This window comes from Strongylocentrotus purpuratus, unplaced genomic scaffold (assembly GCF_000002235.5).
Source record: "Strongylocentrotus purpuratus isolate Spur 01 unplaced genomic scaffold, Spur_5.0 spur5_scaffold_16, whole genome shotgun sequence".
Lineage (NCBI taxonomy): Eukaryota > Metazoa > Echinodermata > Echinoidea > Camarodonta > Strongylocentrotidae > Strongylocentrotus > Strongylocentrotus purpuratus.
In genome coordinates this window covers 8587815-8600179 of record NW_022145601.1, presented here as the reverse complement: position 1 = coordinate 8600179, position 12365 = coordinate 8587815, and the positions used below count along the sequence as shown (strand labels likewise).

The window sequence follows — 12365 nt, the reverse complement described above, 5'->3', positions numbered from 1 at the left end:
AACAGAAAAAAATAAAATGTTGCTTAGATTTACGGGAGCATTATTCGTGGTCTGTGGTCTAGTGGATAGGCTAAGTCAAGGGACTGTAGATAACAAGGTACGTGGTTCTAATCTCAACTCGGCACTAACGTCCTTTTGCAAGACGTTAATCTACATTTGCCACTCTCCATCCGGGTATAAATGGGTACCTGATATACTTAAGCGCTCGTTACTTTAACGGTTCGGCTATAGCCAGGTTACTATAATTATGTCTAAGCGCCATGAGCGTTACTGCGTCACAGATATTATATGCTCTGTATATAAATGGCCATTATCTTTTTATTTCCTTCACGGAACTAATTAGCGCAGATAATAACGCAATCGAAATGACGCTTGTGATGTGATCAATGGGCTTTCCCTGTACCTGGAGCATGAACAGCTTCCAGACACATGTGACCGCAGTTGTTGGAACAACACTTCTGATTGGCCGAGCAGTCGTCATCATTGTAACATTCGTCCATACAGACGCCGACTCCATCATATCCATCGGTTGGACAACTTCCAAGATGAACCGCTGTAAATATAACAAATATAGACCACTAATGATAAAGGTTAATATGTTGAAAATTGACCTTATACAGACGAGTCTGATTTCTTTCCGTGCTCCTTTTATTTGCCACCAGTGCCAAGAGACCGATTTACTAACATAATTCAAATTGTATGCATAATTTTCAACCAAAGGTTGCTCTTGACAACCTGAAGAATTTCCAGACAAAGCAACAAATAATGTAGGCAGACTGGATTCCAAGTATTGTAGTTCATGCACTAATGGCAGGTTAATGGAATACCTCGTCTGCTCGCCACTAGGCCCCCAGGAAAGAAACATCCATAAATGTGAAAGTGTTTGTAAACGGGTCTATTGGCACGGTTGCTCGTTTGCCATACGTGCAGATCGACACAATAAGGGAGTTTACAGATGCAATCTGCGCATGGGCAGCTAAAGGTCATGTGTACCAAAATGGTAAAACCCACAGAGATGAATGCTGGATATGCGCTCATGAAAGTTATGTAACATTATTCATTTATGCATGCACCAACGGTACATTCTATGATACGCGGGTGGAAGTATTCTTTTCAAGAGGTCAAACAAAAGGTATTCATGAAGCACATCTAGGACTTTGGCAGTTATTATTCTAAGATTCTCAAAGTGGAACTTCTCCATGTGTAAAAGATCTGTGGATATTTGGGTTCATTTGTACCATGCGCTATCTGTAAACTCCCTTATAGAATAGGCAGTGCTTTGTACAACACAGCCACCAAACCGACAGATTCTTTTTCGGCATAATAGGGGTACTGTTTATTTTTATTATGTTGGTGTGTGCGTGCGTTCGTGAGTGTGTTTGTGTGCGTGCGTGTGTGCGTGTGCGTGCGTGTGCGTGTGTGCGTCGGTGTGTTCGGTCCGTAGTCGGTCTGGTTTTGCTGTTGCTTTCTTTGGAAAAGTAAGAGTTTAAATTTGTGAGAAGTAGAAAGAAACGTACTACAACTCGATAACATATAACATGATCCTAAAGACTTGGAACAAATCAATATTCAGGGTGATTTCAACAGCCTAGAACTAAATCAGGCGAACATTACAAATACAAATTACACGAGACAATATGGTACGGAAACTGGCCTAGAGTTCAACTCTTCTGAAAGTGATATTTTATGAATCAAGAAACAATTACCAGGCTTCTCGTTACAGATGCATGTGTCACAACCGTTTCCATCCCTCACAAAGCCGAATTCGCAGAACATGTCACAGAGCATATCAGGACAAGGACCTGCAAAAGAACACAAAAGTGCAATGAATAGGGGTAATTTTCCAGGGGGGGGGGGGTAATTGTCCTCGGGGTGGTTGTCCTTTTGTTGTCCTGGAAGTAGGGATAATGGTTCTAGGGACGAATTTTCAGAGACAGGGGGTAATTGTCGTAGGGGGTAATTTTACCGGGGGTAATTGTCCTCGGGGGTGGTTGTCCTTGTGGGGTAATTTTCTGGGGGTAGTTTACTGAGGGGTTAATGTCTTGGGGGAGGGGGGAGTAGGTTTTTCAGGGGGTAATTTTCCAGGGGGTGATTGTCCAGGGTAATTTTCCTGATACGGATGGTAATATGGGTCACGAACTCATGATACTGGGGTTCATTAGCTTAGACACGAGACCGACATTTTTTCTTCTCCAAAGCATTTCTTTCTTCTGTCGGTCAAGTGGGGTGGCGGTCTCGTGTGATTTCGGTCTCTTGGACCTTTTGATACTTTCTTATTTTCTTAATCTTGTCCTACATAAGAATCACCGCTGCGTTTATTGTTTGACCATTGGAAAAGGAATTTTTGTTGTATGACTGGTGAATCAATAAATTCAAATATATATTTGTTTTTTGTTTTTTTCAAAACATGCCTATATTTTAAGTCAAAATTATTTGGTACATACTTGGTTCGTCTACAACTACAGTGACGCAGGCATGACCACACCCATTTGAGCAACACTTCTGGTTGGTGGAGCAGTCTCCGTCGTCATAGCAACCCTCGTAACACGCCCCCATCGTCCCATTGGACAGCGCACCGGTAGGACACGTCCCTGGTCGAGTTATCACTGTGATAGTGAAAACACAAATAAATAAAACGGGTAAAAGTCCGGTTCGAATATAAACCATCACACTTTACTTTGGAATGTACTAACAAGCCTTAAAACATATAATTGTATATTATGGCCTGACATTACTATCAACAACTCCCCCCCCCCCCCTCTCATTTCAATTTTATTTTTCTTCCTTTTAAAGTTTATAATGGTATATCGAAAATTATGAGGCATATCTACTACTATTACTCAGTTAAAATCTTTTTCTTTCAGTCTGCTTGTTATTACTCATTATGTATTGTACTGTTCTTATAATTATTAATTCCCAATTTTTCTGCCACTTCGTCACATTTTGGTAAAGATTCTTCAATACGCGTGTGTGCGCGCGCATGAGTGCGTGTGTATACAGCATAGACAGTACCGGTGCTACATTAGCCATTATAATCACATATATATATATATATATATATATATATATCTCACCTGTAGGGTCCGGCTCGAAACAAGAGCGTCCACATCCGTTTGAGCAGCATTTCGAGGTCGATGAACAGGACGTATCGTCTACACAGTGATCCTCGCAACGACCAAGAGCGCCACCAGCGTTTTCTAACCTTGGACAACTCCCCGGTTTAATGTCTCCTGTATTAAAAACATTTTTTTGGTTACAAACTCATCTACAAGGTTCATCTCCTTTGCATTCATGATGTTGATGTTAATGTTTACGCTGATTTATGTTATGCATTTTATATGAGTTGACATGATTATCATTATTCTTCGGACTACCGAAATGTATCATATTTCAAATGCCATATTATTTGATGTTAAATAAATGCCGAATAATTCTGCATCTGAATGATAACGCAGTAGCTAGGTTTCTCAAAAGTAAAAACTAACCTGGTTGGATAGCGTCGACGCAAGTGTGCCCACAGCCGTTGGAACAGCACTTCTGATTGGTAAAACAGTTCCCGTCATGTTCGCAAGCATCGTTGCAGGTTCCAAACATACCACCCATCAAAATAGGGCACACTCCTTCGTGGATGGCTGTCAAAATGAAATACATTAGTAAAATTCAATTTGCCCTTACGTCGCTTTCTTTAAACTTTCTGTTATTGTGTCTATTGTTACTTTGAAAAACAAGATAAAAAGCTCACGCGATCTTTTGCGATTCAATTTTGAATAAGTACCAGTAAAATGTGCATCTTTTCCCCCACAAAATAAATATTAAAAAACACTCAAAGCATAGAATGAATAAAATCAAACAGTATGGGCGTTGCAAGAAAGTTGCGATTAATTGCAACTCCCCACTAGCCTCCTAAATGTTAAATCAAGTTAACTAGATCTAGCTTTTATTCTCCCCCTCTCACTCTCTCTCTAGCTTACTAATGGGGCGTTGCAAGAAAGTTGAGTTGCGATCAATTGCAAATTTGCAATCAATCGAAAGACTTACGCTTGATTTTGAGGATTTGCAATTGATTGCAAATTTCTTGCAACACCCCATATGACTATATATAGCTAACCATATTCACAATCCTAAAACCTAAACGTAAAAAGTAATTGTAACTTTAACCCTAACTCTCCATATTTCTGAGCAAACAAAGCCCGAGCAATTGTCGCCGAAACACGTGTCAGAGCTACCCTTTGTCGAGATTTAATAGAATTTAAAAGATTTAAAAGAAAACTTATATCTTACGACTCACCTGATTGGCTGTTGCATTCGCAGACGTCACATCCATTCCTTCCCTTCTTGAAACCATGAGGACAGTATTGCATGCACATTATTTCAGGGCACACTGCGTATAAATGGATACAAAAGTGATATATTTTTTTTAATTCATTTTTTTTAAAGGGGGGGGGGGGGAGAAAGAAAGGGGAGGAAAGAATAGAAAAATCTCAAAACGTGTGGCATTCAGTCAGTGTAATTGAATCCTTAACATCTAGAAAGTGTGGATGCATTAATTTTTTTTAGAAACGTCTGTACAAAGCGCCCTATAAATGTAATTATTATTATCATCATTATTTATACAAGTGGAAAAGGTCAAATGCTTTTCCGCTAACCTATTGTAGTTATAATCCATTCAAATGTAATCTTAATGGGTCACTGTCCAACCTCCCCTCTCCTGCCAAAGATAATACCGACTTTGTTAACCCTTTGTTGTTGGCTGAGAACTAGAAGGACATTAACTCAGTATTTGAATGCAAGAATGCAAGTTAAGACCATCTTGCTCTCGGCAGACGATACTTTGTTTAGATTCCTCTTTTCACTTTCAAAAAGTCCCCACATTTTACAACTTAGCCATGCTTACTCGGAGGCATATCCATTGCTTCTACGCATCCGTAGAATTGCCCATCGGAACAACACTTCTGCAAGATCGGGCATTCTTCATCATTATCACACATATTGGTCTGTAGCGATCTTCGGTCCGGGGAGATGGGCGCAGGACAAACACCGGGTCTGATTACTGAGATTTAAAAAAAAGAAAAGAATATGAACAAGAATATTCGATTTTAAACAATGTTAAATGACAAGTTTCTAAAGCTATTTTGTATGTATTCATTGTGCATGAATTCATTTCAGAACTGATTTATCTATATGAAAGTGTCATCGCGTTTTTTTAAGCGATTAAAGGACTTGACTAGCACCCCTCAATATAAATACCCCGAGCAACTAATTTTTATTACCCCTAGGACAAAAGCTTCCGAGACAAATAACCCTGGGACAACTATAGAGTTGGACAACTACACTCAAAGCTTCGACTACTATTCTCGGGTAAGTAATTGCATCGACAACTTTCGTCAATGCCTTGTTCTTGTTCACGTTTTGAATTCCTCTTCTTCTTCTAATTTCCCGAAATCCAATTCGTTTTGTTTTGCACGTAGTGCTTGTACTCCTATCTAGGTCCCTTCCTCTAACCCGATTCTTTTCAAATCAGGCACTATTGAGCTACTGACTGATTCCTTTTTTTTTCTTTGGTAATAACATTCATAAAATGAGCTGTAAAGGGTACATTATCATTGGTCTATATCAATAACCCACTTCTTGAAGTGACCGAAATTAAACGGATCGAATCTTTGCGTAGCACGAAACGTACGACCATTCGGTACAAGGGTCTAAAAAATCAGATTACTCAATTAAACGACCGCGATCACTAATTTCGATTCGACAACTACGGTCCCACGAAAAGACATTTTAAGCCCTTTTTTTTAGGGGTGCTCTAAACAAGTATTATCTTTCAAATGCCGGTGGAATTTAACTTTTAATTTTGTTGGCCTGCAAATGGGACATAGTACCTTTAAACAACGATACATTTTAAAGCTGCACTGGAAACAGCTCAATAATTTGGAAACTTTTGGTATATCTCTATCAAATGATAGATAAAATATGGCTCAAGGAACTTATTTTGTGTGGGATATAAAGAGTGGATCTTACCGGGGGGCTGGCTACATGTACAGATCTCACAGCCGGACGGGTGTCTCTCGTAGCCGTGTTCACAGTACAGCATACACATCACTTCGGGGCAGTCCTCTGAAATTATAACAAAAAAATGTAATGGAAAAATCCAACTTTAATAGACAACTACCCAAAAACAAAGCAAACTCAAAGCAGGATGGTGACATTTTAAATGAATTCGGAAGAAAAAAAGATAAAGCTGTGAATTTTAAAAAGTCGTAATCAATTATGTATGGCCACTTCAAATTGATTGAATCTGCATTGTTATTGTAAAGTTACAAAACAGCATCTAGATCTAAAAACAACCCTGACCTAACCACCAAAAAATATAATAAAAAAGAAACAATAAAAAGGAATCAGCAGCAGGTGTTACTGTACTGTCTTTTGGTAGTTTGTTATTGATTGTGAAATCGTTGTTTCTGTATGTCGAGACAAGAAAATTAAAAAAGTAGCTCGAAAGTTGAAAGTGAACTTTATCTTACCCAGTTTTTCGTTGCAGGCACACATGGGGCATCCACCTTCATCCAGCTGGTTACCATAGGGACAATACAACGCACATAATACATCTGGACATGAAGGCACTGATTAGAAAAGGAAAAAAAACGAAATCATGGACAAAAGACGTGATATTATGGCTGGTCGTCAGCGGAACGGAGTTAAGTCTTTTGTCGACTCTGTTTGTTGCTACTGCAGGCAGCCAGTGAAAACGAATTTGTTTAATCAAATTATGGAAATGTAAGCATCACTTTAAACAAACAGAACTTTGTTATTCCTGGATCATTTTTCCTGATTGAGGTGTCATAATTATGAAAGGGCAGAAAGTGAACTTTCTAGAAACGTGATTTTCTCTTTGAAATTTAGATACCGCTCGCCAAATGACTTTTTGGTTCCCTCTCTTCAAAATGATTGTAATCCCCCATGCATGAAATATGCATCATGTGAGTTGCATCAAATGAAAGAAGAGGATCGAAGCTTTACAAATATGTGTTATTTATTAATTATAATTGTGATTAAGTTATGAAAACACATCGATAATTCTCGGTTTCGTTTTCTCCGGGACGCACTGTATAGTATACGAAGCACAAATTATATGATGTCTGCAAATTCATGATCATTCTCTGTCAGGAAATGAGGGTACAGTTAGAAATATAGTGAAGTAGAAAAGAAAAGGGAAAACTCTTTTTAATCATTTTATATGTTTTTTTTACACAATAAAAGAAGAAAAGTAATTCGATATTTTACCTGGATGTTGGTTGCATTCACATGTATCGCATCCATTCTGGTCCTTCTGGTTGCCGTGTTCACACCACATTAGGCACATCATGAGCGGACAGAGGTCTGTCAAAGTTCAAAGTTCAAGAGAGAAATTCATATGTTGAACAATACTTGACATCGTTATCGAATGGGGTCATGTACATGTCATTACCAAAACAGTTACCAGGGACGTTCCTTTTATAAAGAGGACAAGAAGTAAATAACAGATGCGTTTAGTTGTCGAGTCATGTAAAATGGACAGTTTTTAAAGGAGCTCGTGCCCTTTCGCACCTGGCGCCTAAAGTGTGATTCCTTCGATTATACTACAATTAAATACAAAGGAAATACTCAATGCGTCTCTACTTCGCCTGATAGGCCTAAATATGTTTTCCTTAAACGCGATTAACAGGTCTTTCCTTTGCATTAAATTAATGAACGGAATCCACGGAATCACGTTTCAGGAGCCCCCTGCGAAAGTGCACTAGTGGCATTATGTCGACTTCAAACCGACCCTATTCGGGGGTGGGGGAGGGGGTTATTTTCGGTCTCTGGTCAATCTCCTACGCAACCATTGTTAAGACTGAGATAAAGAGCATTGGTCCGTGCGTTGGGGGTAATCGTATTACATAAGGTCCGCAAGTTTGGTAGGTCAAATGACTCCACCATTTATGTATTCAGGGCACGTTTTCTTCTAAATGACTTACTCATGAGCGGAACGGCATTTTGCAAAGAAGGCGATGTTTAAACACTTTTATCAACATGTCTGCAGTCAGTCTGCAGTCACATATGTTTTTACTCAAATCCTGAGAGAAATATCTTTTCAGAGAATAAGGATTCTACAAATTCGTAAAAAATAAGAGCGTTTTGTTAAAGGTCCAGAGAACATCCAGGGACTACTACTATAATGCCGTTATCACATTAAACCTCGTTTTATATCTTCCTCTCACCGTCTGCAATGTTAAAGGTAAAGACCAGTATTGGAAACGCCCCAATTTCAAAAAATGAAATGGAAGCTCTCATTACCAATCATGTGAAAGAATATGTTTTGACTAAGACATGATGATAAAAAATTTGCCGGGAAACCGCCTACTAATTCATATATTTGGTAAATTTAATTCTCTCATGGTCTTGTGAGAGAGATAGGGTAGTCCCATATACATCTTTCTGTGTATAGTGCTTGTAACTTTACAAAGAATGGGCCAAATTTCTTATCATTTTGATGATTCCAGAACCTTGTAGATGCTAGATGCTAGATGATCAACCTTTTCTGATCGATTCCACAACGTTTCTTTCACAATGCAATCGCATGACCATTACTGGTCTTTACCTTTAAGTTCATCTTCGTGATAGCTAGGCTGTATTATAGTCATCTGAAGATTACTATTGAAGAAGAAAAAGAAAAAGAAAGTCGCCTCATATTTTGAGCGGGTCGTTGCCTCGGAACCTACCAGTTGCGTTACGTGACGTTGTCACATCGACACAGGCGTGCCCGCAGCCGTTGGAGCAGCACTTCTGTGTCTCTGAACAGTCGTCATCCTCCATGCAGCTCTCAGCACAGGTCCCGATCACACCTTCGGGCAGTAGACCTACCGGGCAAGTGCCGGCGTGAAGGCCCACTGGTGTCTCGCAGGAGCAGATCTCGCAACCACTTTCGTCCCTCTTGAAACCATTTTCGCAGAATAGCTGGCAAATGGCGTCAGGGCACCCATCTATCAATACCGATGGAAGAATATTATATCTAGTTTGACACTGTTATTGATCATTTTCGAAAAGCATATTGGTTATATGAACAGTAATTAAAAAACTGCAAGTTTAGTCATGAGGTCAAAAATTTGATGGTGTTGTCAGTATTAAAAAAAAACACCAGCGAAACAATTAAACGACTATTCATATTTAAAATATCTAATTGAAGAAGAAAAAAAGAACAATGGCTTTAACGCTTTCCATGCTTTAGGCATCACGTTGACAATTAATGAACTCAATGATTAATGTTTGAATTGGAAATGACACCACTGTTTAATCATCTATACTTTTTTCAATGACATTCTTAATATTATTTCCTTGATTCTATTTAATTGAATGTTAATCATTAATTGTGTAATTATTTTACAAATCTAAAATGCATTTCGTCTTAACTTTTGAAGTCTGTGAAAACAGAACTCCTTACCGGAAACGTCAGTAGCAGTGATACAAGCGTGGCCGCAACCATTGGAACAACACTTCTGATGCGGTCCACATTGGCCGTCATGAGAACACATTTCTGAGCAGATCCCTGATGCACCATTCGGCAAGTCGCCAACTGGGCAAGATCCCGTATGAACTATTTATAAAAATGACGTCAGCATTGACAGCATGATTAGAAGGGGTAGTAATAATATGTTCCGTGCCTAGAAACAAAGTATTAGGCGCATTATAAATGTGAGCTATTATTATTATTATTATTATTACTTTTGCTTTCCCATGGTACACAAAACTTCGGACGTACATGAACGTTAGATTAACGTCATCAGGAAGTTGAGCAAACATTATTGCTGATTTGTCATGCCATGACTTACTTTCAATTTGTTGACTTTTACTTCATTATTTCAATGGAGTATTGTATAAGATTGGTAACAATCATTATTTCATGACAGAAATTGAAAATGTTGTCAAAGTGATAAATAACAACAACTTAAAGCGTGCGTTAATCTTAATGTTTGACATTTTAAAAACGAATTTAGTTAAAATTTTGCCCATTCTGAAGACATTATTCTTCGTTGTTACCTAATTACACAATATATGACTCAAGTTTAATATGCTACGGTCACAAAGGTTCGTACGAACGATCATTTCGTACGAATCTCCCTGTTTTTCCATTGTCTTCCCGAATTTCCATTGTCTGAAAATCGTTTGTACGGCGTTCGTAGCAGTTCGTAATGGCATTTGTGACCGAGGCTTTAAGTTAAGAAACGTGAAGAAACAGTTGGTTGGATACATAATTAATCTCATGCTGAACATTATCTTACCTAATATCTTTAAGAGTGTTGGGTAATGAGACAAATAGAAACATTTAACGAATAGATAACTAAAATGACTATGGCGTGAACACACCTGGGTGGGTCACTGGTGCAAGACAGAGGTGACCGCATCCATTCGAGCAGCACTTGTATGTTTCACTACAATCCGTGTCACTAGAGCATAAATCGGAGCAGATTCCAACCGTATCCGACGACAGAGTGGACGGACAGGAACCTGCTTTGCTGGCATCTATGCCAAAAATAAACCAAGGAAATGAATATGCTATTTTTCTCGTAACTATGAAACTGTCAAATATGAAGCAGCAAATCATGTGAATGCATAAAGGCAGAGTAGGTTCTACGCGCAACGAAGTCCTAGACAAACTATGAAACTCACTTTAATTCAGTTCAATACAAAGTGACTGTAAGAGTTTCCTAAATATGAAGTGATTTTATTACCTTTGATATCTCAGGCACTTATTTAGCAATATTCACCAGTAAAAATTGTAATTTTGGCAATTTTTTTACAATTTCGTCCCTTTTTTCACTCACTGTACCTGTCCATCCCTATAGTCCCCTTCTTCTTCCCGTTCAAGACTTCTTTTTAATTGATTAATTACTTAAAAGGAAAAAAAGGGTAGGGATGGGGTCTTATATGGAGTGTAGCCTAGTATTTGTATTACATTTATATACAGAATTGAGAGGTTACAAAAATCTACAAAATTGCAAAGTAAAAAGCTCTGCATCATGATTGATGTCCTACTTCACCCCGTTCTCCCTTATTGTATGTAAAACATAGTAAGCAATTTAACTAATTCATTAAATTATCTTAGCTACATTTAGTTAGTGGCTTTTCTTAGAAGCATGCCTCTATTGCTGGTTAAATAATGCCTACTTTTCCGAAAAGGGTTTACATCTGAGTATGAATTTGTTACCAATTCACCATTATGTACATCCATTATTTTATTGTCAATAAATGATACATACATATTATTTGGTAATTGGAGCTAACAAATGGTAAAATGCTAATCGAGGTTAGCCCCGTAGTAAATCTTCCATTATTTTACATTGAATGCAATTAAAACAAAACTGTTACTAATTTTATATGCAAATTGATGTTCATATCTTTCAAGGAACGTATATACATATACACTATGTACAAAAGACGTTCCTATGTCCAGATAGCTTACCGGGTATCACAGCATCTTGGCATGAGAGTGCGCATCCATTAGAGCAACATTTCTGATTGGCCGAACAGGAACCATCGTGGTCACATGTTGTCATACAAATACCCATCATGCCTTCTGCTACGACCGGACATTCCCCTTCGTGGATTACTTTAAGAAAGATCATTAAAACTTGAAAATTGAAAATTTGAAATAATATATAATTTGCAATGATATAGTGGTTCATTCACCTGGCTCTCAATCCAAGAGTTGAGGATTCGAACCCAAGTCCAAAGCTAACGTCATTTGGCGAGGCATTAATCCACATTTGCCGCTCGTCACCTATGTGTACATGATTACCTTACAGGAAGATGTGCCTACCACATTTTAACTGAACGGTGCAAATGTACGTATCAGGACAATTACCCCCTGGGCAATCACCCCCCGGAAAATTACCTCCCGGAAAACTACCCCCGTAGGATGATTACCCCCCGGAAAATTACCCCCGGAGAATTACCCCCCGAGGACAATTACCCCCCAAGGACAATTACCCCCTGGAAAATTACCCCCCGGAGAATTACCCCCCGAGGACAACTACCCCCCGGGGACAATTACCCCCCGAGGACAACTACCCCCGAGGACAACTACCCCCAAGGACAACTACCCCCGAGGACAATTACCCCCCAAGGACAACTACCCCCCGAGGACAATTACCCCCCATGGACACTACTGGGTCTGGTGGCTCAGTGGTAAGAGCGCCCGTCTCATGTACGGAAGGTCGTGGGTTCGAACCCCGGCCGAGTCATACCAAAGACTTATAACAATGGGACCTTCTGCCTTCTAGCTAGGCGCTCAGCATATTAGATTGGAGAAGGGTAGTAATAATTATGTTATGTTATGCAGAGCTCGC

General features: G+C 39.0%; 1 protein-coding gene across 2 annotated transcripts in view; it reads right to left on the bottom strand.

Moving 5' to 3' along the window:
• The window catches only part of LOC755393 (prestalk protein), a 32333-nt gene that overhangs the window by 9662 nt on the left and 10306 nt on the right, over window positions 1-12365 (bottom strand). For both annotated transcript variants that reach the window (XM_030986705.1, XM_030986704.1), the window contains exons 9-22: window positions 11480-11626; window positions 10384-10539; window positions 9461-9613; window positions 8742-9002; window positions 7282-7377; window positions 6522-6620; window positions 6019-6114; window positions 4895-5050; window positions 4289-4381; window positions 3486-3632; window positions 3075-3230; window positions 2445-2606; window positions 1707-1802; window positions 404-553 (exon numbers count right to left, since the gene is read on the bottom strand). In XM_030986705.1, coding sequence (XP_030842565.1) covers window positions 404-553; window positions 1707-1802; window positions 2445-2606; window positions 3075-3230; window positions 3486-3632; window positions 4289-4381; window positions 4895-5050; window positions 6019-6114; window positions 6522-6620; window positions 7282-7377; window positions 8742-9002; window positions 9461-9613; window positions 10384-10539; window positions 11480-11626 — 1968 coding nt within the window. The remainder of the gene's footprint in view (window positions 1-403; window positions 554-1706; window positions 1803-2444; window positions 2607-3074; window positions 3231-3485; window positions 3633-4288; window positions 4382-4894; window positions 5051-6018; window positions 6115-6521; window positions 6621-7281; window positions 7378-8741; window positions 9003-9460; window positions 9614-10383; window positions 10540-11479; window positions 11627-12365) is intronic.